General features: G+C 41.3%; 1 protein-coding gene across 4 annotated transcripts in view; it reads right to left on the reverse strand.

Annotated features, from left to right (window-relative positions):
* The window catches only part of PRMT3 (protein arginine methyltransferase 3), a 64,002-nt gene extending 61,097 nt beyond the window's left edge, over positions 1 to 2,905 (reverse strand). For 2 of the 4 annotated variants that reach the window (XM_057414349.1, XM_057414353.1), the window contains exons 1-3: positions 2,735 to 2,903; positions 1,936 to 2,018; positions 972 to 1,021 (exon numbers count right to left, since the gene is read on the reverse strand). In XM_057414349.1, coding sequence (XP_057270332.1) covers positions 972 to 1,021; positions 1,936 to 2,018; positions 2,735 to 2,835 — 234 coding nt within the window. In that variant the 5' untranslated portion in view covers positions 2,836 to 2,903. Of the gene's footprint in view, positions 1 to 971; positions 1,022 to 1,935; positions 2,019 to 2,734 lie in introns of those variants that run through there. The other 2 variants (XM_057414350.1, XM_057414352.1) reach the window with 2 other exon arrangements.
* Positions 2,906 to 26,630: the final 23,725 nt, after the last annotated feature.

Below are 26,630 nucleotides of genomic sequence, written 5' to 3' on the forward strand. Positions count from 1 at the left end.
AGGCACAACAGATTGACAGACACTGAAGGATACCTGAAGGATTAAACTGGTATCAGGAACCAAGTTCACTCAGGAGCTTGCCTGCATCTGACTTACAGTAGCCACCTTACAGTAGGGCTAACCAATAAAGCCAAGATACTCATCATGCCAAGCGTTTTCACGCAAACAGCGCTGTAGAGCCAAGCATCAGAAATTGTGCATTCTCTCTTGTTTGCATCCGGCCAGTTAATATTTTGCCAGGAAAGGAGAGGTGACATTCTGGACTTCAGTTTTTCCATTTTTGTGTTTAATCTCCATAGCTAGTGATGTCTTAAATAACTATTTGAGGATTTAAGGTTTGAAGATTCAAGTAAAAGATGCTTAATTAGGTAAGATGATTATTAAGTCCAAGCCTAAACTTTCAGGGAACAACCAAGGAACATACTTCAAAGTGAGAGACTACACAAAATACACAGAGGCCTAACTTGAAACTGTAGGTTCTCATTGGCTTTCCTGCTTCTGGTATCATTTTAGCAGAGATCAGTTTTAGGTTCTGTGATTTAAGGTGTTTTCCTTACTAACAGAGCAGTAGGGTTCTGGACAGCTCATGTCCCCAGAAGGTACTCTTTTATACCTATACACACACAAGCACTGAGAAATTTCAGTTACTAAGAAGTGAATCCATTACTGGGGCAAGATAGCAGAGTCAAAGGCTGAGATAAATTAACAAAACAACATGATACTCTATAGCCTGGGGTTTTGCAAGTCTGAAGATCCTCTTCTGGAAACAACAAAACTCACACTAATTAAATATACTGTAAAATAACTTTATATCTAAATAAGCCAATTCAGTTTGTTTAATTCCTGTGATTTCTTATTTCTAGAAATACCAAATTCCATACAGTTATTAAAAAAGGACAAACTGAAAGATAGGCATCTTAATTTCCCTTTCTCCAGACATAAGTGACAGTAGTAGTACGTGGCACACCTACCTTTAATCTAACAAAGTTTATTAGTTTAATGTATCCATAAAAATCAAGTCCTGAAAAGAAAGAAAGGAGGGCATGAGTTTATGTTACAGAAAACCACGCACATCTCACAATGATATGAATACAATTACTTGATCAGTTGGCCAGTTTCCCCTTGAGCTGTATGTCATTAACTAGTGCAATCTTCCTATCTGAAGTTTGCCATTTGTGTTTTTCTTCTCCTTAGGACTAAACCAGCAAAACGTCACCCTTGGGACAAATACATTTGCAACAAATTAAGAATGGAGCGCATGAAAATGTGGACTATGAACATGGACTTAATTCATTTGGCAGGCAACTACATCAGGACAAGCACATTTATCTCCTACAAGACACCCTGCTGATATTTTAGGCTACTAAGCCCCTTTGTTTATGTTTTTAGCTTTCTGCTTAATAAAATGTAAACTGATCCCACTCATCAGGAATACTGATTTAAAACCTTGCTCAGAAATAACAGGAGCTTAAATAGTAATACCCTGCACATACATCCTCCTATTTGCACCTTCTTCCTTTAGTCACTACCTTGGCCTAAATATATGACAGCTTCAATTCAAGGCCAACATTAAACTTCACTTGTAAAGAATGAAACAGAGATTGGAGGATGTACTTTCCTGTGATGACCTGAAGGAACATAAGCCAAGACTGCAAACAGCTTAAAAGACATCAGCAGTATCAAGTTGACAGTGGGAACTCAGCATAAGCCAGCAGAGATCAATCTTATTTTTTGACTAGTTGAGAGCTTTACCAGAAGATAAAGCACATGGGAAACTGCCAACATAAAGATAACACATAATACAATAACTTATCTTGATCAATCATGGAATCTCCAGCTACAAGCAGGAAGTCAGGAACAAACTAATCTTTGCAACCTATTTTAAGTGACACGGTGGTATATGGGAGGAAAAAAACGAGTCATGAAAAATCTTACCATGTTTCTGGATCACATCACAAACACTGAATTCATGCTCTGCTTTGCAGTGGGAAAACACACCTTCAGCAGAAGTAAACAACCTGTAAATAACAAGTTATTAAACATGCAGTATTAGCACCCTGAGAAGTTGGAACACACTTAGAAACATTTGCTATGCTCTGTTCTGACCTGCTAGGCAATGTGTTCAGAGCATATAATTTTTGCCTCTGATAAACTATCAACAGGCGCTTGCTTACAGAAAAACTTCTACCTTGTTTGCAAAACATTTTACACCAAAATGTAATAAACGTAAAACCTCTGATAAAACCACAAGCACTATTAACTTTCAAAACCTCCTTGAGTGCAGAGACAGCATTTAACCCAAAATTTAAGAACTGCACAGAGTTGACCGGCGAGGTCTGCAACATCACAATAAAAGTTAACATCTATTTACTGACGAGGGCAAAAGATGATGAAGAGAATTCAGAAGAGAAGCTTTCATGCTGCTTCAGAGTGAGGAGAGGGGGACACCCTTCGCATTCTCTCCCTCGTTTTGCTTGTATTTAACAGCCCTCTGGCTCTAGAGAGGCCACACAGAACACCAGCAGGCTACAGCGCCCCGATATAAACAACGTATTATTCATGTCCGTGACACAGCTGCTCCCGCGGGCCGGCTGTGGGCACTCACCCTCCAGGCTCCCCTCCTCAGGAGCTGCACGGGTACCACCACGCCTCAGGACACCCCCCCCCCCTCCCCCGCCACGTCCCAGCGTGGGGATAACGAGTGCACACCGCGGCCCCGGGGTGGCTGCCAAACCTGTCGCAGAAAAGGCAGCGGGTCCGCAGGCCCTCACTGGTGCCTTCCTCCTCCTGCTCTTCCTCCTCCCAGGCTTCCTCACCGTCGGATAGCTCAGGCATCTCCTCGTCGGCGGGCCGCACGGCGGTCCCTGTGGAGCCGACAGCAGCGGACAGTTACCGACCGGTGCCGAGGGGGTGATAGGGGTGGGAAGGGAAGCGGGAAGGAAAAGGAAGAGAATCCCCAATACCCACCCGGTATCCACTGGGACCCCATCGCCCCACCACGGCCCCACGTGCGACGCTTCCGGACAGCAGCCCCGCCCCACCTGCCGACGTCAACGCGGGAGGGTAGGCTAAGGGGGGGCTAGCGCGCCCCCTGGCGGTGAGAGGCGTCATCAGCACTTCCGGCCCCAACCGTTACGTTTGAAACGTCCTCCGTGAGGGGAGGGAGAGCTGGGGGGTGCCGTTTTGTGGGGCCGAGCTGCGGAGGGGGGCGGGAACGGAGCTTCTGCGTCAGCGTTGGCCTTGCGGAGGCGAGCGCTGCTGTGGTAATGCCTGATAGCGAGAAAAGCAGGAGGACGGATAAAGGGTAACCCCTCAGCCAGCCTAAAATACAAGAGATTATTTCTGCCCGGAGGTGGAATCGTACCTTCTGCAGTTGAGAGGCAGCTGGCAGATGGGTTTCTTATTTTCCACAGGTAGTGAGGCTGTGATGGGAAAGTTAAAGAAAAGAACACATGACTACCAGCTTTTAAACAAAGCTCAGCAAGAGGCTTTTGCAACTGAGGGAAATGCAGAAGTTAAAAAGTGGTTTAAAACATTTACATAGCAAAGCTTAAGCGTCATCTGAAAAAGATAGTATTTAAGATTCGAGGCAGGTTACCAAACCTGCTTTGTTTTCTCTCTTCATAGAATCCTAGACTGATTTCAGTTGGAAGTGAGCTTAAAGCTCATCCAGTTCCAACCCCCTGCCATGGGCAGGGACACCTTCCACTAGACCCGGTTGTTCCAAGCCCTGTCCAACCTGGCCTTGAACACTGCCAGGGGTGGGGCAGCCACAGCTTCTCTGGGCAACCTGTGCCAGCGCCTCAGCACCCTCACAGGGAAGAACTTCTGCCTAAGAGCTCATCTCAGTCTCCCCTCTGTCAGGTTAAAGCCGTTCCCCCTTAGCCTGTTCCTACGGGCCCTCATCCAAAGCCTCTCTCCAGCTTTCTTGTAGCCCGTTTAGGCACTGGAAGCTGCTCTTAGGTCTCCCTGGAGCCTTCTCTTCTCCAGGCTGAACCAGCCCAGCTCTTTCAGCCTGTCTCCAGAGCAGAGCTGCTCCAGCCCTCACAGCATCTCCATCGACTCGCTCCAACAGCTCCACGTCCCTCTGGTGTTGTTGCCCCAGAGCTGGATGCAGGACTGCAGGGGCGCTCTCCCCAGAGCACAGTAGAGGGGCAGAATCCTTTCTCTCTATCTGCTGCTCATGCTGCTTTTGATCATATCACATATCATAGAATCATAGAACAGTTTGGGTTGGAAAGACAACCATCCACTTCCAGCCCTCCTGCCATGGGCAGGGACACCTCCCACTCATCGTCCACTCAGCAAAGTTAGAGTGCCTCTGCATCAGCACGTCAAGAGATGTGTCCTTTAAAAGCTGATTTGCCAAACTTCCCCACAATACAGTGTGGTCTCAGCATGCATCAAACAGGTTCCTTTTTCAAAGGAAACCTCCAGGCTGTTCCAGGACTGTAGGCTATGGGACCAAGCTACAAACACCTAGCCCCAAATTAAAATCTTGGAGCATCCAGGCACCATGCTTTCTGCACCAGGGCAGACACGGCAATAATCTCTTCCCTTGTCATCTCCAATATTATGTTTTATAAAATGTTATTCTACATTGTATTTATTGTAGAAAGGCTTGGTTCGCAGCAGCAATTAATCGCAATAGGTAGCACTCAGCATAAGCACAGGTACCATGTGCTGGTTAGTACATGGTAGTTATCGTTGTTCAGCAGAGGGACCACCACCGTTATCATTAGCACAGGTTGTGGTCATTTCTAGAGGGGTGGAACTAAGGGTGAGGTTCTAGTCTCTGTTTCAGTGTGCAAAGGGTCTGTTTTAGTGTGCAAATTCAGTGGTCTTTGCTGAGTGTAAAATTATAGAGATTTGAATTGATGGTAAGAAGAAAAAAAAAAGGACAGGGAATGCAGAATTCAAGAAGAAAACCCAAAAGTCTGAATTTACTTGTCTGGATTACAGTCTCTGATTTCTGATCTGTATTTGTCAATCTGTACCATGTATCTTAATTTTCCCTTTCGCTTACCCTCCTATCTCTCACAGCTAGCAAAGGAGGCTTTTAAGTATGGTACTAATTAACCAGATTAGTCGTGATTGATAATAGGCAAATCCAAAGGGAGACAGAAAATCTCAATATGAAAACTGATACTAGATAAGACTAGAGTGACAGGTTTGCAAAAGGATCTAAGAGCTACTAAATCATAATCCTTCATAAATTCTGCTTTGTGTTTCATTTTTAAATTCCATATCCGTTCAGAATTACTTCTAGAATTATGACAAGGTAACACCAACTCTGCAAACCCTGATCAGTGGTGTAAACCAATGCTTCTCATGGAATTGTTTCCTTGCACAGCAACTCAGTCCTTCTCACTGAATCAGAATTAGTGCAAAATGCTGGCCAAATGCTGAGTACCTTGAATGTACAGAAGAAATCGAGGGAAGACAGATGCTTCTATCTGCATGAAAGGAATAGAAGTGACATAGAACAATTATACTTATTTTTTCACTGCTCTTGCTCAAGCAGCTAATCACAGAAATAGATTTAACAGCCACTGCTCTCGTTAGGAATGCTGGACTGATAGCAGCAAAAGCAGAAACAGCAGCTTCTTTGTGTTTTACTAGAATTCTCCCCCACCAAAGGGGCAAGGGGTCACTGATTGCGTACTCTTTGCTCCACTGCACACCCTCAGCTATTGTTGAGTCCAGTCAGAGACTGAATGTGCAGCACAGCCTTGTAACCAAACTTTCTTCTTTATTATGCTGTGAATTAAGATTCGCCATAAATGCAAAGCACCTGCTCATTTGGGTCAGTGTATACAACATGTTGGGTGAAGACTATGAAATCCTGCAGGAGAAAAGGTTAACTTACACTGGTACTGCTTGAAATATGATCATCTTTGTTACAATCTCCTAATCCTTGTAAATGGATTTGCATGGTACAGAAAGATTTACAATGTAATAGATTACTATTTCATAATCCACGCCAAGGAGAAGAAACTTCAAATATTTACCATTTTTTACTGCATTTCAAACTTTTTTCCCTCTGATCATGGGCTTTGTTTCATTGGAATTTCCAAGCATGTGTAACTTCATTCTCCACCTGCATCACTCCTTTTTGTGATCACAGCGCTTGTCATTATTCAAAAGCAAAGAAAGAATGTTAATAGTAATCACACAGGAAACAAATGAAACATTTTTTAGCATGCTATTATGAAATAGCTATGACTTTACCCTGTGTAATCAATCAGAAAATAACATAGAAAACGTTTCAAGTTTAACATTTAAATAGCCGAATTACTTCTTAGTCACTCATGTGGTCAGTTACATTTGTTCGATTTTAACCGCTCAAGGTCGTCAACAGACAAATGCATAAAACCAAGCTCAAGACTGAAGACTACTTTTCAAAAGCATTCTCTATCTAGAAAGTCCAAACTGTCTCAGGTTTTACAATACACTCCTTGGATACTAAACCCAGCCTGCTACATACAAGTGCCAAGAATGATGCTTCCCAAAGCACAGAGTATGATCGCAAACACTCTCTTACACTCAATCCTCCCATCACAATGTGTTGCTTTATTAAATTAGTGATGGAAACTATAGCAAGCAGTCTAACAGCAGAGAGTGGTTGTTTCATTAAGACTTTAGGATATGTAGCCATGAGGAGGTTCTCAAAGCTGTTACTTCCCTACATTGCACAGCAATGAACAGCATAGCTGCAGCAGTAAGTACAGAAACTGCACATTTTGCAAGTAAGATATTAATGCCAGTGACTCCTTGCACCTTTATTACCTCTCGCTGAAGGGGGAATTCAGACATATTCTGCTTAATAAAAATCAGAATGAAAATAACTGACAGAAATATTTTTCACCTGGGCAGAGCTCAGGGAACCCTGTGTAGGGCTAACCCTGAAGGTAGGGTTAGGTTTAAACCTAAGAGAGAAAGCCTAGACCTCTAGCTGAAGTGAGTCTGGGAGAGGCTGCCATTTTCAAGAGAGAGCTGCAACAAAATGTGAGACTCAGGATGTTATAGAGGTGATTTTTAGTCACCTTCATTCTTTTTCTGTTTCCTCTCCTTAAACATTAAAGCAGCATTTCTCAACCTGTCAGCAAGGCAAAGGAAATACAAACATCACCTTCTCCCCTACTTTATTGCATCAGATCAGCGAACTGATTACATGGGCTGTTATCTTTCCTCTGATGTTTAATCCCTGACAGGCTGGTTAAACCAGTACACTTCAGCATTTATTCAGTCAGCAGCTTGGAGGAACAGCAAGCATCAGGAATGTGCAGCCAGAAGTGTAGCACTGTTGGTACAAACACTGAGAGTGTCCATTTTCAGTGAATGATTGAGCAAAACCAGTCTCTGCCATTAGAACAAATCCACAGTGTAGAAAAAGAAAGTAGTATCAAGATAGTATCAACCTTGAGATAAAATACATTTATGCACCTGCAGAAGTGCCTGTGTAAGAAGTGCGTTGTGCAGCAGCTTGAGGAAGGCAGGACAATTTCAGGTGCTACAGACCTCTGGGATCCAACTGAGATAAGTCCTCAGATAATGTTAAAAGAATAATAAAATATTTAGAGGTTTTACAAAAATCAGTCATCTTCAGAGTTACTTTCACTGTTTAATGTCCAAAGGGTAAATGAAAAAAGGAATCTGAAGTATCTTAAGGCTAAACCAGTGTTCAAAGAGAAAGTATTATAAGGAATTCAGACTTTTCTATCTGTTAATATCTGTGTTTCAACAGTAGAAAATACCTGGATGTAAATAGCTGTAAAGATAAAATACAAAAGAAATCCTATCCCCTTTTGTAGTAAAATGAAATGTTAACCTTAGATCATGTTTTAACCATGAAAGTGTGGTTACTATTAATTCCCAGTAAGGAAGCAAGTGAGGACAGGTAGCAGTTTATATCAGTTAACAGACCAAACTCATGAAACTCTTGAGGGCTGTGCACTGAAAACAAACCCAGAAAAGCAAATATTTGGCACTTAATGGTTTGTAAGTACCCACAAGATACTTAATGTCATATCAACATTGGATATTAAGCATTTAGTGGAACCTGAATGCAAATACCCAGATGAGTTACTTTGAACCAAAAGCCCTTTTTGTGAGGGGCTGAGCGTCTAAGAATGTTAAGTTCAACAGAACCAGCTCTGCTCCATGTTCATGAGGAGTGACAGATCAAAGATGGGAATCTTGTGTTGTGCCAGAACATAAAGGCTTTAATTGTTTGAGCTCTAAATAGCAATGTTAGAGCTGAAGAAAAATTTAGGAATCATAAATAAAAAGAGCATTAGTGCAAGTTTTCATTGCTATTTCAGAAATCTCCTGCTTAGTGCCTAGATTTCTGAGGGCATGATAAGAATGCCTTGAAGAGCAGAATTAAAATGCAAGTAGAGGAAGAGTGTGATATTTTGTAGGGTCTACTTTTGCTGAGTTGTGACTCCCCCAACAGAATGAGGAGCAGTGTTGGTGATCACAAGCAGAGAAAACCAAGTTAGAAGTAATAGAATCACAGACTGGTTTGGGTTGGAATGGAGCTTAAAGCTTATCCAGTTTGAACCCCCTGCCATGCACAGGGACACCTTCCAGTGAACCAGGTTGGTCCAAGCCCCATCCAGCCTGGCCTTGAACACTGGATGGGGCAGCCACAGCTTCTCTGGGCAACCTGTGTCAGGGCCACAGCACCCTCACAGGGAAGAACTTCTGCCTAAGAGCTCATCTCAGTCTCCCCTCTGTCAGGTTAAATCCATACACCCTTGTCTTGTCACAACCTGCCCTTCTAAGAAGTCCCTCAAATCAGGCATAAGACCACATCCACTGACAACGTTTTTCTTGTAAAATTACTTTTCCAAGAAAGATGGGAGGGGGTACCCATCACGTTGCATGTTTGAAAGATAAACTTCATAGTTAACTGGAATTAAATTGGTTGTTTGCAGCAAAGGATGTGCTATTTTACTTTTGTTTCTATATCTAGAAAACTGGAGAGACTGTTATACCATGATTCCGACAACACACATTGGGAGTATGTTGTGAGTTCAGGGGTTCGAAAGATTCACTGCAACAAGTCAGTTAAATCTTTGTAGAGGATCTATAAACACATAATTTCTTTATGTTACTAGTATCAAAAAGACAGTTACTATCTCTTTGTGTAAATTAGATACCAGACAGCTTGGAAAAATTGTTTTTTCAGAAACAATCTAACTACCTCAAAGGCTTCTCCCAGAGGTCTAAAGAATGTAGGAAGGAGGAAAAAGAATGACTTACCCTGCACAAATAATGCAAGTAAAAAATTGCTAAATGTAAATGTGCAATCAGATTATTTTTAAGGTAAGAAAACTATCCATTGTGAATCAAACAAGATGTCATTAGATAAGATTTTTGAGCCAGTTTCTTACAAGTTCTCTTGGTTTAGCTTTTTTGTTGGCAGATTTTTTGCCTCATCTTCAGTTCATTTCTGAAAACTAAAACTGCACAAAACTAACATAAAAGTGGAAATGTCCTTTGGTAAAACTGCAAATTCTCCTGATAAATATTAATTCCCACTTCTTTAAAAGTTGCTTGCTTGAGGTATAATAAGTAGTAGCTATATGTGTTAAATCTCCCATTCTTTGGAGCAGCTTCTTTAAAGAAAAATAAACCAGCCAATGAGAAGTGCCTAGACGGACGCTGTCTCCCTCGGTTAATCCAAGGCCAGTAGAAGGATAATTTGATTAAACTGAGACCCTAATTTATTTAGCTTTAGTTCTGGATCAACCTCTTCTTAATAGAGTGCTGTCGTCTCCAATTGTTTGATGAAAATTAAAGTGACATAAATACCATGAGACTTTTTCAATCTGATTAGTCAGCTAACTTGCATCAATACTACCCCAGCCATCAGGCGCTGGCGTCCTTCCTTTCACCAGCCTTACTAACAACTGACAAGTTCTCCTTGAAGACCAGGCACCCACGCTGCCACTCAGACCCCCACACTTAACCCATCATCTGCCCTCAATGGGTCTTGTTTGACAAGGTGCCCACACCTTTTTCCATTGCTGTTCATCAGACAAAGCTAAATATTGTTTTATTAGCAATCAATAGCCTGTTAATCCCAAACGATTTCACAAATCCACTGAGCCCTCAAGCTGATTATAAATGTTTGGGTTTGTTGTGGGTTTTTTTTAAGCTGCTAAATTTCTGATGGATTTTCTCCTCACCTCCCAGCCCTCCTGCTTCAATATGGGACACTGTAGCTGGTAAGCAAAGCCACAAAAGCGAAAGAGCTCTGTTGTCGTTAATGTTGCCGTTAACTGCACATTTAAAAATGTCAAAGTTTCTTCGAAGTTTAGACATCATCAAACCTGTGCCATCAAACCCCAGCAGATTTACTAGCTCCTCTACTTTCGATCCATCAGTTTAAAATCTCTTAAAGAATAAGAGAGCTTTTCAGCCTTCCCTTTTTATAGCAAGATGGTAAATTGTTGCTTAGTCTGTGGGCTGGGGGGCTAAGGAGTGAGAGAAAGAGATGTAAGCTGCTTTTATTTTCAGTATATGAAATACTAGCAAAGCAAGCTCTTGCACTATTGAACAGGCTGCCATTCATGTCCAAGGCGCAGGTGCAGGCGTGAGCATACCTGGTATACTCTGATGATCCCTTTGTTTGCCCTTTGGGTCATGGCTATGTCTTCTGAGAGGCACAAGGAGAACAGTATTACAAACGCACTTCCTCTTGGATTTACTCATCCTCGCCTATGCCTGTCTGCCTGCTTTTGCCCTGGAGTCACCAATCCTGATAGCTGCTAATAAAATGATAGTTCACTTATGTGGTGCAGTATAAATCACTGGGTGAGGCAAACAGGCAGTATTGGTAGGCACACACTGAAGCTCCCAGGAGCAGGATGCTAATTTTCAAGGCATGGTGAGCTGGCTTTGCAAGTCTGGGTTCTTCTCTGTATGTCCCTGCTGAAGTGAGTTTCTGTATAACCTGCTCCCCCTGCAATAACAGGAAAGAAGGGTTGTAGGCAAAGTGGTGCCTCAGCAGCGTTACACATACCCTGACTGAATCAGATCTTAAAATTGGCCTTGACTCTTCACTACAAGACAGTTAACTCTAGTAAATTCCTTGTTGACACTGCAGGAGTTAACTAAAAATGGGCTAAATACACATTTGTGGGGGGACTTAACATACCCAAATTGTGTTTTAAGTAGAAGGGGAAAAGTTATTTCAGCTGATATAATCCTCTGAGAGGTCTGTTGAAACAAAACAGATTTTCTTATCATCATTGACAGCAGAGTACCACTTCTGAAACAGACCATAAATGTAGTTTCAAAGGTAACATTTCAAACCAGTAACTTCCAGAACTTGACACAACTGCTGTGAATGCACCTGCTTTGAGTGTAATGATAAAATAGCTCCAAATTTGTCTGTTCAGTATCTGTTTTGAATGACCCTTTCATATAAGCTTAGGTCTTTTATGGGTTTATCTCAAACTCTTTTTTCAACAAATTTTTCTGTTAGGAGAAATATCTATCCTACCGAAAATATTCATCAAAACACTGGAATATACTGACAAAAAATATGCATATTTATAATTTTTATAAATGACATCTTAAATATAAGAGATTATTTCTATGTAATAAAGGGGTGAAAAAAGTGCCACTGATATCTTAATCTTCACCTAGTCATTCTGGAAAGGAATATTTGAACATCCAAAACCACATAGGGAATGAAATCTCAAAAGAGTTTCTTTGACAGCACAGTAAGAAATGCGCCATCGTCATAAAGAGGTGCTAAAGGCTGAAAAATCAGAAAGAGTTCTTGCTACACTGTGAGATCTGGGTATGTCCAGACTGCAGTAGTGTCTACAAACTGACTCAGGAATTGAAGGGAGTCTATCCACTTTTTATCCACTTTGTCATCTTTTATCTTTATCCATTCTAACACTGCACTCTTTAATGTACCCCAGTGCCACATGGACAGAGAGCTTTTCAGTTCTCACCCAGTATACTAATCTTTAAAATTCTTCAATGTTTTGCTTTTAACGCTATGGAAAAACATAAGGAATACAGGAAAACGTAAGACAGTGGATGCAGTGGCTGCATCTACCAAAGCATGTTTTGTGTTTGGTTTATGGTTTTGAAGTGATTCCCATTTCTGATTTGTCCCTTGGATCTGCAGAGCACTTTTGCTGGACACACTTCAGACTCTTTTCAGAAGATGCTAAATCAGAGGCTCTACTCCAGGTGCACACCAAATATGCTCTGCAATAGAACTGCGGTTCTGAACAAACAACTGCCTGTTCAGACAAGCTCCAAACAAGTGTAGTGCAGACAGAGAATTAAAGGGACCAGACTAAATCCAATCCAGCCTATGAAATTCTTGAATTTAGAATCATAGAATAGTTTGCGTCAGAATGAACCTTTAAGGATTATCTAAGTCCAGTCCCCCTGCTATGAGCAGGGACATCTTCAACTAGATGAAGTTCCTCAGAACCCCATGCAACATGAACTTGAATGTTTCCAGGTACAGGACATTGCTACCTTTCTGTGCAACCTCTTCCAGTGCCTCACCACCCTTCACAGGAAAGAATTTCTTCCTAATATCTAGTCTGAAACTACTCTTTTTAGTTTAAAACCATCAGCTCTTGTCCTATCACAACAGGCCCTATTAAAAGGTTTGTCACCATCTTTCTTGTAAACCCCCTTTTAAGTACTGAAAAGCTGAACTCGGTGTGGTGTGGATGTAAAAGCTTTGGCATCTCTTCCTTCTGTTTATTGATTAAACATCCCTGGCAATGTTCAAGGCCAGGTTGAACGGGGCTCGGAGCAACCTGGTCTAGTGGAAGGTGTCCCTGCCTGTGGCAGGGGGTTGGAACTGGATGAGCTTTAAGGTCCCTTCCAACCCAAACTGGTCTGTGATTCTATGATCTGTTTCTAAGAAACCATTGACTAATATAAACATAACAATCTTTGCTGTCAAGCAGAGCACAGTGTGTCCTGCGTTCAGCAGTAGCAGTCATTTTTTCTCCTTAGTAGCTGGTGCAGCACTGTGTTTTTGACTTTCAGGCTGGGAGCAACGCTGATAACACCAATGTTTTTGGTTACTGCTCAAATGTTTAGTCTGATCAAGGACTTGATGAGTCTCATGCTCTTCCAGGGAGGAGGGGAAGCCGAGAGGAAGCAGAGACAGGACACCTGACCCGAACTAGCCAAAGAGGTATTCCATACCATAGCATGTCATGCTGGGGATGTGACTGGGAGTTACCCAGAAGGGCACTCACTGCGCGGTCAGGCTCTGTTGGCGGGTGGTACCATATTCTCTTCCCTTGTTATTTCCCCTATCATTATTATTATTGGAGGTAGCAGTAGTGATTTGTGTTATGCCTTAGTTACTGGACTGTTCTTATGTCAACCCGTGGGAGTTACATTCTTTCGATTCTCCTCCCCATCCCTCTGGGAGTGGGGAGGAGGAAAGGGGGGGGGGGGGGTGTAGACTGCGTGGATGACTTGCCAACAGGGTTTAAACCATGACACACTTATTCCAGAGCAGAGCTCTTCCCAGAGGAATAATCCCTGTGATTCATGACAAATTGTCATGAATTAGAGCAATTCCTCCTATGTTTCACTTGGTGCTAGGGGTCACCTGCCTCTGCAAACTGAGTGGTAGTGTTCATTGATGCTTGTGCACTGGTACAAGATTTAGGTCTGGAACCCTTTGACTGGTAGCCAGATCATGCAGCTGGGAGCTGAGGCAGATGCTCAACTGCTGTTACCCAAGTTGCATGAGCAGGAAGGAGATTTACTGCTTTGCTCAAGTTCCCCAAACCAGTGGCCCATTTCTTTGGCAACTGGAACACACTGGAGGTGGTAGTTATGCAGTTTTGCTATTAATTGATTAGGCATTTTTGTTTCTTAACTGTGGGTTTGGGTGAATATGACTTGATTTCTTTAATGGCCATATCATTTGTACGCTGAGGTTTTGTCATCTGGACTTTTAAGTCCCCAGAACCGAATAACATGACACTCAGAGAAGATCGAGACCAAATTCCAAACCCAGATTCATGGAACTTAATTTCCTGGCAGATTCATCTGGATATGCAGTGATTCAATAAAATCAAAATTGAATTTCAGGGGCTTTAAAGATAGTGGCTTATTTTGACTTTCAACTTCCATGCTTAGAAATATCTGACAATAAATAATTTTTCTGTTAATATTATTTTCACTTTTGTCCCCGAGAAGAAATCTGGGATTTCTTGAAACTATGCAAGGTTCTATCTTCAAAACACTTCAAGGAATAAGAATTACCACTTTTATGTTACCATTGCAGTAAGCCTGGTGCAACTCCCTGGAATTAATCCTTTGCTGGTTTATTCCAAATCTGTCCTCTCAAGGATCTGTCCTGTTTATCCCTCAGCAGCAGCACTGAATCAAGTTTGGGGTTCAGTCTCCCATTTCCTGCTTTCACTGCCTGCATGCTTTATTGCTGTTCTGTTAGATACAGGTCTCCAGGAACCAGCTCATTTTGAAGACACGTTACTAAGATGTACTGTCATAAGCGGGAGGAAAGACCTACTCAGTGAGTGGCTTGGATTACTTCAGTAAATTCAAGATCCTCCTGATTTGTGTACAGCACCAGAGGGCACTCCTTTACAAGCAATGGCTCTATATATTCACATAGGTTTTCCTATACCACCTGCTTTCTCTTGCAGGCCGCTGTTTCTTTTGAAGTGCATGACATCTAATTTTAAAATGAGTTGCTCTTCTTATTCCTAGCCTTTCATGAAAAGATTGGTCTAGACCTCGGTTTTTCTGATGCTCAAGAGCTATTTTATTTCTAGGCTAGCAGGTGGATGGAGCCACTGTGCAGGTACAGAGATGGGAGGGCAGAACCATTCACTGCTCAGGACACTGCAAGCCCACTCTGCTGCAAGCTGGACAAGGGAAAGGGATTTCTGAGAAACTCTTTGTTACCCACCATTTCATGTCCCTGCAAAACCCTTTGAATTAGCCTCCAGGCTGTTCAATGTAGCTGTACCTGGCAGAGCCAGCACCACTGACGTGTGCTGGCTAAACTCCACAGGCTTCTGCTGGCTCCAGCAGTGGTCAGACGAGGGCTGCATGGAGATCTCGGTCTTGTACATCCTGGTTTTCAGGTTTCAGCCTGAGCCTGTCCTTTCTGCTTTCCAGAAATCCCTGAATTTGCTGAACTCAGCATTTGGGGTGGTAAAAATAACTAACTGAGTAACCTCCCATCTGCGGCAGAGCTTTCTACCCCTGGATGTATTGTCAGTGATGGCTTTCAAATCCAAACAGTTATGAAATGGTCAGGATCCCTGAAGTCTTTATACGAGGCTTCAGTGGAGCCTGAACTCATTGCGTGTAAAAGCAGAGCATCTTGCAAAGCTTCCAAAATGTTTGGGCAGTGAATGCATAGTTGGAAAAAAACACTCCAGTTTGGACAGTCCACTTTTTCTGTATGTTTTGGGTGTAGCTGAGGGCAAAATCTGCCCTAAGCAGGAAGAGTTGGAGTTTTGTATAAAGATTATATCTATATCTATATCTATATCTATATCTGTGTAACTTGGCTTCTCTAAGTAGTTAGGGACAGAAATAATTTTGTTCTTAACATACATGGCACAAAACTACACTTCCCCGGTAACGGAGCTGTGTTTCTCTAAGCCTTTCGCTTTCTACATGCGATTTCGCTGCTGTGGACGCGGGAGGGCAGTGCAGTTCTCATTTGGATTCAAACCTCTATGCAGCAGATGGTCTTCAACGTAAAGCAAGTTTAGCCCAAATCCAAGCAATGCCTCTGCTCCTGTTAAAGGATAGCTTCTACTCTTTTCTTCATTATTATACTTGGCAACCCACTTGTAGTTGCACTTTTTGAAAGAACTCTATCTTCCTCAAGCTCTGCATGTGCAGCAAATAGCTGTCCTGCCAAAGAAAGGGGGGGGGGGGGGGGGTGTGTGTGTGTGAAAGGAAGAAAGGGGGGAGAAGGGAAGAAAGAGGAGAAAAGGGGGGGGGGGGGGGGGGGAAGAGAAGAGAAAAAGAAGGGAGAGAAAAGGGGAGCAAATCCTGGCAGGTGCTCATCACCCGTAATGGCTCTGGAGTCATGGCCATTTGTACATGCTCTGGCCTCCCTGGGCTGAGATCAAAAGCAGACCCAGCACGTCTGAAATCGAGCTACCTAAAGGCACCAGGTAAGGGCTCTGCAAGACAAAGCTTTTCAAATTTCTTCCAGACTGCCATCAGTATTACCATGTAACTAGTACGCTGTATACCCATTTCAGCTAAGCGGCTGCTTAGTGCAGCAGCCTTTCACCCACAGCAAAAGGAGCCCATACTGAGTCTGAGATGTATATCAAAGTATATAAAATGTATATAAAATGATAAATGATATAAATGATGTGTATAAAATCAAATAGTCTTGCTTTCTTACATGTCTCTTTTTCAGCATCTTAACAGCTGTATTATCAATGATAAGCAGAGCCTATCAAGAGAATCCAAGACTGTAATAAAAAGGCAATACTAGAGAATGCAAGTACACTGAATTTGTGTATGTGTATGTGTTGTGTGTGTGTGTGTGTGTGTGTGTGTGCAAATGTCATTGCTAATCACATTGCTTACTGACAAAAAAGTGAAATAGGGGAAATAAAAACTTTTAAAACAGATTCTTTTTTCCTGGTAACCCATTCAGCAGATTTGTTCTGATCCCTTCTGATGGGTCAGCCTCCTCCTCCTCCAAATTTTGCCTTTAAAATGGATTTCAGCTGTCACATTCTGTTTATTTTAGTGCATTTGTTTCTCAGCAGTTCTTCCAACCAGCAACCCTAGTGAAAAGGCATCTTAAAATGTAAATACCTAACACCACCCAAACAAAATAGTCACTGAAGTAAACGAGCAGTTTGGGGAAATAAAAGTTGCCCTGTTTGATGCCATAATTTAAGTACAGTTTTCTTAAGCACAGTTATTTTTCCCAGCATGCTGAGGCAAAGTCAGCTAGTTAGCATGAATAAAAGTGTGGTGTTAGCAGTATATTTTCTTTAACCAGGCTCCTATCTTGTGCAGAACCTGTGGAGTGGGGTATTTCTGAAAACCCCTCAGTCCCACTCAAGGTTGGGATCCCATCACATCCCACAATGTTGAGAAACCTTTAGAGCACATGGTTACTTAAGATGGGTGATATTTTACCAACAGCACCATGTAGCACGCAGATCATACGGTAGCAAAATCTCACCAAATCTGTTGTAGCCACAGCAGTGGAGAAGATTTTGTGCTGAAATACTTCTTAATCAGGAAAATGTTTACGTTAAATTCTGTACATCATCCATTTGTGGCACTTCCTAAACTTTTTGTTTAGTTCTTCTCATTGTTCCTTGGGAATACACATTCTCATAGAGAGATATACAGAAATTGTAGAAATCTTTGGTAATATCCATCATCATTATTTTATACTCTATTTTTATGAGCATTTCTAGATAACATTTTTGTGAGCTACATTCTACTTCGATATACATGTGCATTTATTTTTCTGTATTTCAAATTTTAGCTTTACTAACTATTAAGATTGAAGAACTGTCAAGAAATCACATTGTCATGCAACACATTTCGACACCTAGGTTCCTCTGCAGCATGAAGCAACATTATGATTCTTTAAAGGCAGATAAAAAAATAAATGGAGGCGTTTCAAGTAGTTATTCCAGTCAGGTAAAAAAAGAAATTGAAGACATTCTATTAGAATAATCACATTTTAAAACACTTTATAAGATATAATAATAATGAAGATAATCATAATAATGGTAACAACTGTAACAATAACAATATTACTTTGTTTCTGACAAAAAAAGGAGGTACCCTGCTTCTGTTTCTGTTTCACATCCGTATCATACCCTAACCTGCTCCTAAATGAATGAAAAACAAATTCATCTGAAAACTAAACCTGTAAAAATGGATCAGCCGGGTTGGTGTCTGCACTGTCCCAACACATGGCTAAAACCATCTTGGTAAAGGGGGAGAGGTAAGATACAAGGACTTGTGCACAGCAAAAAGCACACAGGAAAACATTTGAAATTCATTTGTTATTTTATCAGCAAATTAAGTTTTCATATTTTCTCAGAAAGAAAATAACGATCCCTCTGAGCTTTTTTAGTTTTCACCACAGAAAGCATAAAAGTAATGGATATCTGATCAAATTCACACAGAAAATTGATGAACATTAGCTTCAGCTGCAATTACCTACTAAAGGATTTTCTTCCATATTAATGCATCTGGCTGCATAAAAAAGTAATGTTTACCCTACCATTGGGTTGGGTTTGGAAAACTTTAAAGGTAGCAGGGTGTCAGGAGCATATTTTTGGTTTAGTTCATCCTTATGAAGTATCTACTTCTACTGTGGCAATTTTTGTTTATTGAAAACCCCACTTATTCATGGGATCAAGTAGCAGAAATCTTCATAAGGATGCAATGAGCAACCAGTTACTGCAAATAATTGTCCCCAAGAGGGTTACTGAACTGTAGAATACATTCAGAAAATAAAGTGGTACCAAACTAGAGAAAATTATTTGAGTTTTTACAGAGAAACTACATTAATTCACACTAGGGTTTTGTTTGGGGTTCTTTTTTTTGTTGTTGTTCTCTTACAGTAATCATAACATTTTTAATTGTTAATCAGATTTGGAGAGACACTTGTTTTTGTACAAAGAAACAACTTTCTTTCCCTCCTTCCCTATTTCACTGGCCTAATTCTGCTTTCATAATCTCCGTGAAACTCCTCCTGATACATAGAACATGTCAGAAAACACCCAGTTTTTTTAAGCACTCTGAGAGATGATTCAAAATAACAGGGTGGTATTTTAATTTTGGGATTTCCGGCAGAGCATTCCTGAAACATCCATGCCCTCCCAGCATCTTCAGGAAGCTGTTTGGACAAGTGCAAAGGTTAACAAATTACAAATGTCAAGAATATTAAAATAATGTGATCATTGCCTGGCAGCCAAACTGTTTTGAAAGATCCAAGATACATCTCCTGCACAGCCAGAGGATATGACTGAGATAAAGGGATGACTGGACAGAAATATATCCCAAAATCCTATAACCCATTTCTCCATAACTATTTCCAGCCACTGGAATCAAGAACAAACAAACAAAGCAATCTGACCTCAGCAAAAAAAAAAAAGATAAAGTGAACTGCAAACACATCTCGTATTCCATCTCCCTCATCAACATGCTCCAAATGCCCTCTGCAGCTCGCACTGGAGGGGAACAGGAGCACACAGCTCACAAAAACCCCCTTGGGACCAAAACCAACCTCAGCAATGGGATGAAAGAAAGTTCCGTATCCATTTCATTTCCATTCAGCATTGTTAAGCTTCAAGTTTAAGAAAGTTTCATTGCCCAGAAATACTCCGATCATAAGCAGCTGCACACGATATCATTTAGAGCCCGTCTGTGTAACCCGTATTTCCCCCGAGCTTTGTCCCTAAGCTGCAGCCTGACAGGCATCAGCCAGATCCAGCTTGCTTTCTTCAAAAAGCCTGTGCAGCTTTTTTACGTTTAGCAGCTGAACCAAACTTCACAAAAGCAGCCGAAAAGAATTGGTAAAAGGTTAGGGTAGATTGACTGTTTCCAAATTGGAATACTAATGATGATCTTTAATGAAGCCTGACAGTACAATCTGTTTCTTATTGTTCCCTAAGTGCTGGCTACTGATCATATTCACTGGCTTTAGGTGATGGGGGACAGACAGGGACAAATGGGCCCCTCTGGTGAGCAGGACTGTGCACAGCTGATCTTTCAACAAGGATTAAATTAATTAAAATGATTCTCCCATCAGAAGAATAACTCTTTTGATTTGTTATCATCATAGTGGTTATTAATTTTGAATGATGTCTAATTGGTGCCACTGCTGTTTGGGTCAGCTGGCTTAGTAGTCTTAGAAAGCAGTGGAGAATACATAATTTTAGGAGCTCTGGGGAGGCTGAAGGAGGGAAAAAAAAATATCCCCAACTTGATTTGATACTTCTCATAATGTGGAAGAAAAATGGAAGCAAAATACCTGCAAGACCCAAGCAGAGAAAACTGACTTCTTGATTCATTTCACTGCTTTTAATACAATGCTCTTTGTCATAAGGATAGCCTTAAAGAATTAGTTTATTATACTGTTGATAATAAGCACGGTTGGAAAGACTTCATTCTCTGGGAAAAGACAAGATGTTCAGGGCTGCACAGGACTCAGGGTAGGGAAGCCCAGGAGGTCAGAGACAGGACAGAGACAGACGCTAGACCTTAGAGGCAGAACTTGGACAGTTTACATGGTGTCTGGCTTAACCATTTCAGAATTTGGCCCTAGCTCCACAAACAACATCTACCATTTCTTTTCACAACCAGTCTTTTGAAACCAATGTCCATGACGATAAGGTTAAGACCTGGAGGATCTGATCTCCTGCTCAAATTTGTAAGGTATTTGCACTTTAAAACATCAGCGGGAGTTTAGAAGAAATAACAGAAGCACCTGCATGTCATGCAAGGTTGCCCACCTGCGTGGTTTTGAAGTTTGCACTGGACATGTTATCTCCAAAGCTATTTATCTCCACAAGTATATGCTCCAGGAATGCTCAAATCATCCCTGCAAACGGATGTCAGGCTTCTCGTTTGTTATTTGGATTAAAGTGACAAAGAGAAAGGCCACGTTCTCTGCCTTATAATAACAGACGTCTTAATGAGGTGAGGACAAAACTGCTCCTGACAGAGCTGGAACACTGTAGGCTTTCTTCCTATTCACTACTGAAACATAAATGTGTGACTGCCATGGAGGATCTGAAGGAGAGCTAAATCCTGAATCTTCGATGGTATTCACCCAAATTAAAGCCCTGGAAATTTCTCTTGAAGCAAGTGATACCTGAATCTCAGTCAGTTGAGAACAGGGACATAATTTTTACTTTTTGTTAGTTTGTCTTCTACACATAGGAAAATGTTTCTGCCTATCCTCATTTCGTATTTCATAAATATCCAGCAGTAGTATCATTACCTTGTGAACAGAGCACTTCATCTGGGAAGACATCTTGTTTCATCAGTGGAATAGGTGTTTAGATGACATGTCCATCTAACTGAACATATTTGGGAGCTAATGTGTTACTTGCGTCTTCCCCGCAGCCGGCAACAGGAGGCGTCCAACTCCGCAAATCCAGCTTCTGCCCACCTTTCTCCAGCTGCACTCTCCAGCTTCACAGCTAGCTGTCTTGTAGGACAAGGAAATGAACTGTGGGACAAATGATTTCTCTTGGAACAAGCTCTTCTTCTCTAGGAGGATGGCATGACTGGTGTAATTCACAGGTTTTATGCAAAACATCAGTCTGGCTGTAATAATAACACTGGAGTAAAAATTGTCATGCACATTAGCTCTTTGAAGTCAACAGCAAAACCATCAACACAAGAGCATCTGTGCATGACATTAGATGAAAAACAGAGCTTTTACTATCTTAGCTACATTCTGTAAGAAATTCTGCCTCACCTGATCTTGTCAGGCTTTACTATATGCCACAACTCTCACCAAAGTCTTCATAATTCAGTTAGTAAAAAGGGATTAAAAAAACTTTGTTTCTAATTCGTCATCCTCCAGATGGTCATTCTTCAGCTGTAAGAAAGCAGGATAAACTTCAACCAAATCACAAATCAACATAACCAAAGGCTACTGGTTAATGTCTAATGGGATACCACCAGCTCCTAAATGTTTTATCTATATGGATAGATTGGTATCTATCCATTTTTTCACATTTGCAGTCAGAAGAGACAAGGATGTTAACAGAGTCTCATTGAAATACTTACTGGGAATTTCATTTCCACAATGAGTCTGAGACAACAATAACGACAAAAAAAAAAGAAGAGATTAAACTATTTTGAAAGCTACTCAAAGCTGTTACTGTTTAGTTAGGCTTTGAATCATGCTTGAGCTCAAATCTTCTTCTTATATTCTGTTTAGAGAAACAGCTGTTTTGACTATGGATTCAAAATTCCTCTAAGCATGAAAGTATATATTAAAGCAAGAACACTGAAGAATCCACTTAATTCTAAGCTCAGTTGTCAAAAATGTGTTGCATTGCTATCTGACATTGCTTTCTGTCCAAATATATGCAAAATATAAAACTTCCTATTCTTCCCTATAAACACGATGCCTGTAATTGAAGCCTTGGAATTGCCTTGTAGCTAAAAGCTATTTATACATTGGGAGGCTACAGCATACAACTGCCACAGAAAAGCCAAAATGCATCCAACAGGACACCAGCTGCTTGTTGCCCTGAGTCAAAAGGTGGGCGACTTTGAGCAGAAGGTGGAATTAACATCTTCCCCTCATGACAGTGTTGGAATCCAGTATTTATATTTTGGTAAACATATTCCTGAATCCGGTATGTTTGCTTCTATGCACATATGCACACAGAGTTTTAATCCTGAGAACCATATTAGTCCTTTAAGGCTGCATAAGTGCCTGTCTTGTCTTCCCTACATTGTGCTCAAAACCACTGTGGACATTTTTGTAGCCAACAAAGACAACAGCCCTGTTGTCCATAACAGCCCACCACTCCAAAACCCAGAAGATTCAAGAATAGCAAAGAAAAGGTAGAAAAGAAACCCTGCAACCCAGATCAGAAAGAAGACCCAACAGCTGTACTCACTGCTTAAACAATACAGATGTTTCTGGCCACCTACATTATAAAGTTTTCTTCAAAACAGGACACTATAAACTGGAGAGTTTTTATTATTCCAGGATTCTCCCAGGTGAACTCCAATTCCTGATGAGATACTGCTTTGAACAGTGCAAGCTCAGAAGCTTCCAAGTGCCTTTTCCTTTGATTCAGATCTGACTGTAAAATTACCACTTACTTTACAAGCTCTGAAAAGAAAAAAAAAAAGGTAGGTCTTGAAAGGCAGAACTACATCAAAGAAGAGCAACATGGGAAGAGAAAACTATGTGTACATTGGAAACAGAGCTTAAGTACAGGCAAGCTAAAGTATTTGTGGAGAATGCTCTCTTTCTAGCAACCATGATTTCTACACAACCTATTTGGATACTGTCAGATTTTTGTAAAGAAAACTCATCTTCTAACGGTGGCTTTTAGTTTATAGGGCAACAGGCTTTCTGGAATTCCCCATCTCTGCACTCTTTTTGTTCTCCTAAATACTTTCCCTGCTGGAAAATGCACTGATTCCAAACAGCTATAATGGCTAAGTCCTCTAGCAAATGTCTTAAGTACCTGATTTTGAATAACACCTTGTCCAAGGAATTGGTCAGTTGTTAACCTTTAACCCTATGTACTGCCTTGCAGGAGGAATCCGCTTAAAATTCTCATTGTAAAGATACACAAGGAGTAGTATTAAGGCTGTTTGACCTCAGGATTTTCTGAAGGTAACTTTTGGACGTAAGTTTCTCACATCTTTGGGCATTTGCAAATAACTCCTTAAACAACAATCCAAACAAACTTACTTTTCATGGTGCCTGGTTTGGGTTTTCTTGTGGTTTTTTTTTTTCTTTTTTCCCCAATTGTGATCCCATTTAGCCGGGAGGGAACTGGGAATTCTTTCCAGAAAATGTTGCAAACAATTCAGGATTCAGAAGTGACACAGAAAGAAGCTGTATTTACTTTCCCTGGGGCAGGGGACATAAAAGCTGTCTTTGGCAACTGATCTTTCTCATAATAGAATTTTCCTAAGGGACCAGAAGTGGTTCACTGGGAAAGCTGAAAAGCTAGTTATAGACCTGCCCTGGGCATATAACTAAAACGAAACCCATATAATGCAGACAGATGCCATAATATTTTCATGTAATAGAAAATGACTGCCTGGAACAAGTACGCAGAATATAACTGCTGCAGACAGATAAGGAAATCTGCCTGAAAAAGAAGGAATTATAATTCTGTGATACCACGAGGTTGACTTTGAATAAGAAAAGAAGTCAGATTTATCTTGAATCGAGGTTGCAAGAGTGAAGGCATGGAAAGAAGCCGTGAAACATAAACTGAGTTACGATGTAGGATGCAGAGTTACAACTTTGGTGGTACGTATTAGAAAATGCCAACATTACAACACATTTTGGTCTCACCTTCTTGTCAACTGTGTTGCCAACCACTCTGTTGAAACCACAACATGGAATGGGGCCAAAGCACTGTGGAGTACCTCGAAGCGTAGAAGATCACAGAACAGTAAAGCTCCACAGACCCGCCTCTACTACCTAACTATGGGCCACATCACAAGACCCATTTCAGTACAGAAATCAGTGGGCTCAGGCTAGGCTAGATTCATAGTCTAGATCTCCAGTGTTATCCTAACCCCATCTCTTCATTAGGCATCTCTGCCTAAAGAAATACTTTACTGTGTTAGTGAGAGCATAGTATTTCTTTAAGCAACATACAATTGCTTGCTGATGGTCCTACAAAGTAGAAGCTCTAAAAGATACTCTAGCAGACTGGGAATAATATATTAGAATCATAGAATCACAGAATCATAGAATAGTTAGGGTTGGAAAGGACTTTTAAGATCATCTAGTTTCAACCCCACTGCCATGGGCAGGGACTCCTCACACTACACCATGTCACCCAAGGCTCTGTCCAGCCTGGCCTTGAACACTGCCAGGGATGGAGCATTCACAACTTCCCCGGGCAAGCCATTCCAGTGCCTCACCACCCTTACAATAAAGAATTTCTTCCTTATATCCAATCTAAACTTCCCCTGGTTAAGTTTTAACCCCTTACCCCTTGGTCTATCACTACAATCCCTAATGAAGAGTCCCTTCCCAGCATCCTTATAAGCACCCTTCAGATACTGGAAAGCTGCTATGAGGTCTCCACGCAGCCTTCTCTTCTCCAGGCTCAACAACACCAACTTTCTCAGCCTGTCTTCATACAGGAGGTGCTCCAGTCCCCTGATCATCCTCGTGGCCCTCCACTGGACTTGTTCCAGCAGTTCCATGTCCTTTTTATGTTGAGGACACCAGAACGGCACACAATACTCCAAGTGAGGTCTCAAGAGAGCAGAGTAGAGGGGCAGAATCACCACCTTTGACCTGCTGGTCACACTCCTTTTGATGCAGCCCAGGATACGGTTGGCTTTCTGGGCTGCAAGCGCACACTGAAGCTGGCTCACGTTCATTTTCTCACCAAACAACACCCCCAAGTCCTTCTTCGCAGGGCTGCTCTGAATCTCTTCTCTGCCCAACCTGTAGCTGTGCCTGGGATTGCTCTGACCCAGCTGTAGGACCTTGCACTTGGCATGGTTAAACTTCATGAGGTTGGCATCAGCCCATCTCACAAGCGTGTCAAGGTCCCTCTGGATGGCATTCCTTCCCTCCAGGGTATCAACTGAACCACACAGCTTGGTGTCATCGGCAAATTGTATTCCCTTAAGTATGGTGGAGGATGCACTTCAAAGCTAAGGAGGGTAAAAATGGATCATCTTTTCTATGAATATGTCTGTTTCCATGAAGTAATTTTAAAATTACTTGCAGTAAAATCAGCAGCTCTAGATAGATCCCAGCATCTGAAACTCAAAACTGGCACAGCAATTCTAATTCATAAAGAGCTATGTGTCTTGGTTTGTTTTTTATTATTATTTGCTCTGCATATGTAGGAAATACATGTTTTATAGTGGGTTCCTTAAAACAGATGCCTCATTCATCTAACCCCCAACTTCTATTGGCAAAAAATATTACTACAAGGGCGACCAGGGAAATGCCTGTTATCTAAAGCATAAGTAAAACATAAGGCTGAAAATCTGAGTTGCCTGAAATCTGAAAGAGGTTTCCTAAAACAGACTAAAACTGCCGTGAACCTTGGCAATATCATTCTGCCATTTCCATTCTAGAGCCAAAGAGGTAGAAATCAAAGAGCATTTGCAATAAGGCAAGATAAAATGGGATTCCTGAAGTTGTAGTATCATGAGTGCTTTGATTACAACCTATGTGGAAGTCAAGGATGCTTAGCATTTGAAGGGTTCATTTCCAAAAGATAAAATGAGCATTACCTGGCAAATTACACTGCTGCTAGACTGCCCCAGTCTTCCACAGAGGCCAGCTTTCAGCTTTCTTGGATGATGGGCCTTTGATTTGTGCCTCAGAGCTCACAAACTCAGATTGTCTGTCTTCACCAGCAGTCAGCCAATGGAAATCAGCATGGGTTACTTCATAATTTAATTTTAATCTAATATTTACTGCCACTGTTTTATCCCTCAACATGTATACATTCTTGTAACCCATGTGTTTTTCTCTACTGGAGCACAGACACTTTTTCACACACACATTCATTTTCAAACTATATCAGTATAATTCACCAAATGAAGGAGTAACCTTTTCCTTGGATGCAGTATGCACTGTCCTCGGATTGCCAGAAGCAGTCATCCTTGCATATATATATATAAAAAGGAAAGAAAGAAAGAAAAGTACAAGGTACAAATAGGCTTTTTTTCTGCCATGTCTTTTGCATTCATGAAATGCATGAAGTCCATTGCATTTCATATATTCAATAACTTTCACCTTTTCAGTTCTCAAGTAAAACAGAGATATCAGCATCTGGAGGTGCTGCTGTTTCACTGACATATCCATTAAAATATTTTTTCTTTTTCTTTGTTCTAAAGAGTTCCTTAAGCTTTCTGAGTATTTATGT

The sequence above is a fragment of the Pezoporus wallicus genome, unplaced genomic scaffold (genome assembly GCF_028554395.1).
Source record: "Pezoporus wallicus isolate ANWC-B61680 ecotype Strahan unplaced genomic scaffold, APGP_CSIRO_Pwel_v1 contig_5967, whole genome shotgun sequence".
Taxonomy (NCBI): domain Eukaryota; kingdom Metazoa; phylum Chordata; class Aves; order Psittaciformes; family Psittacidae; genus Pezoporus; species Pezoporus wallicus.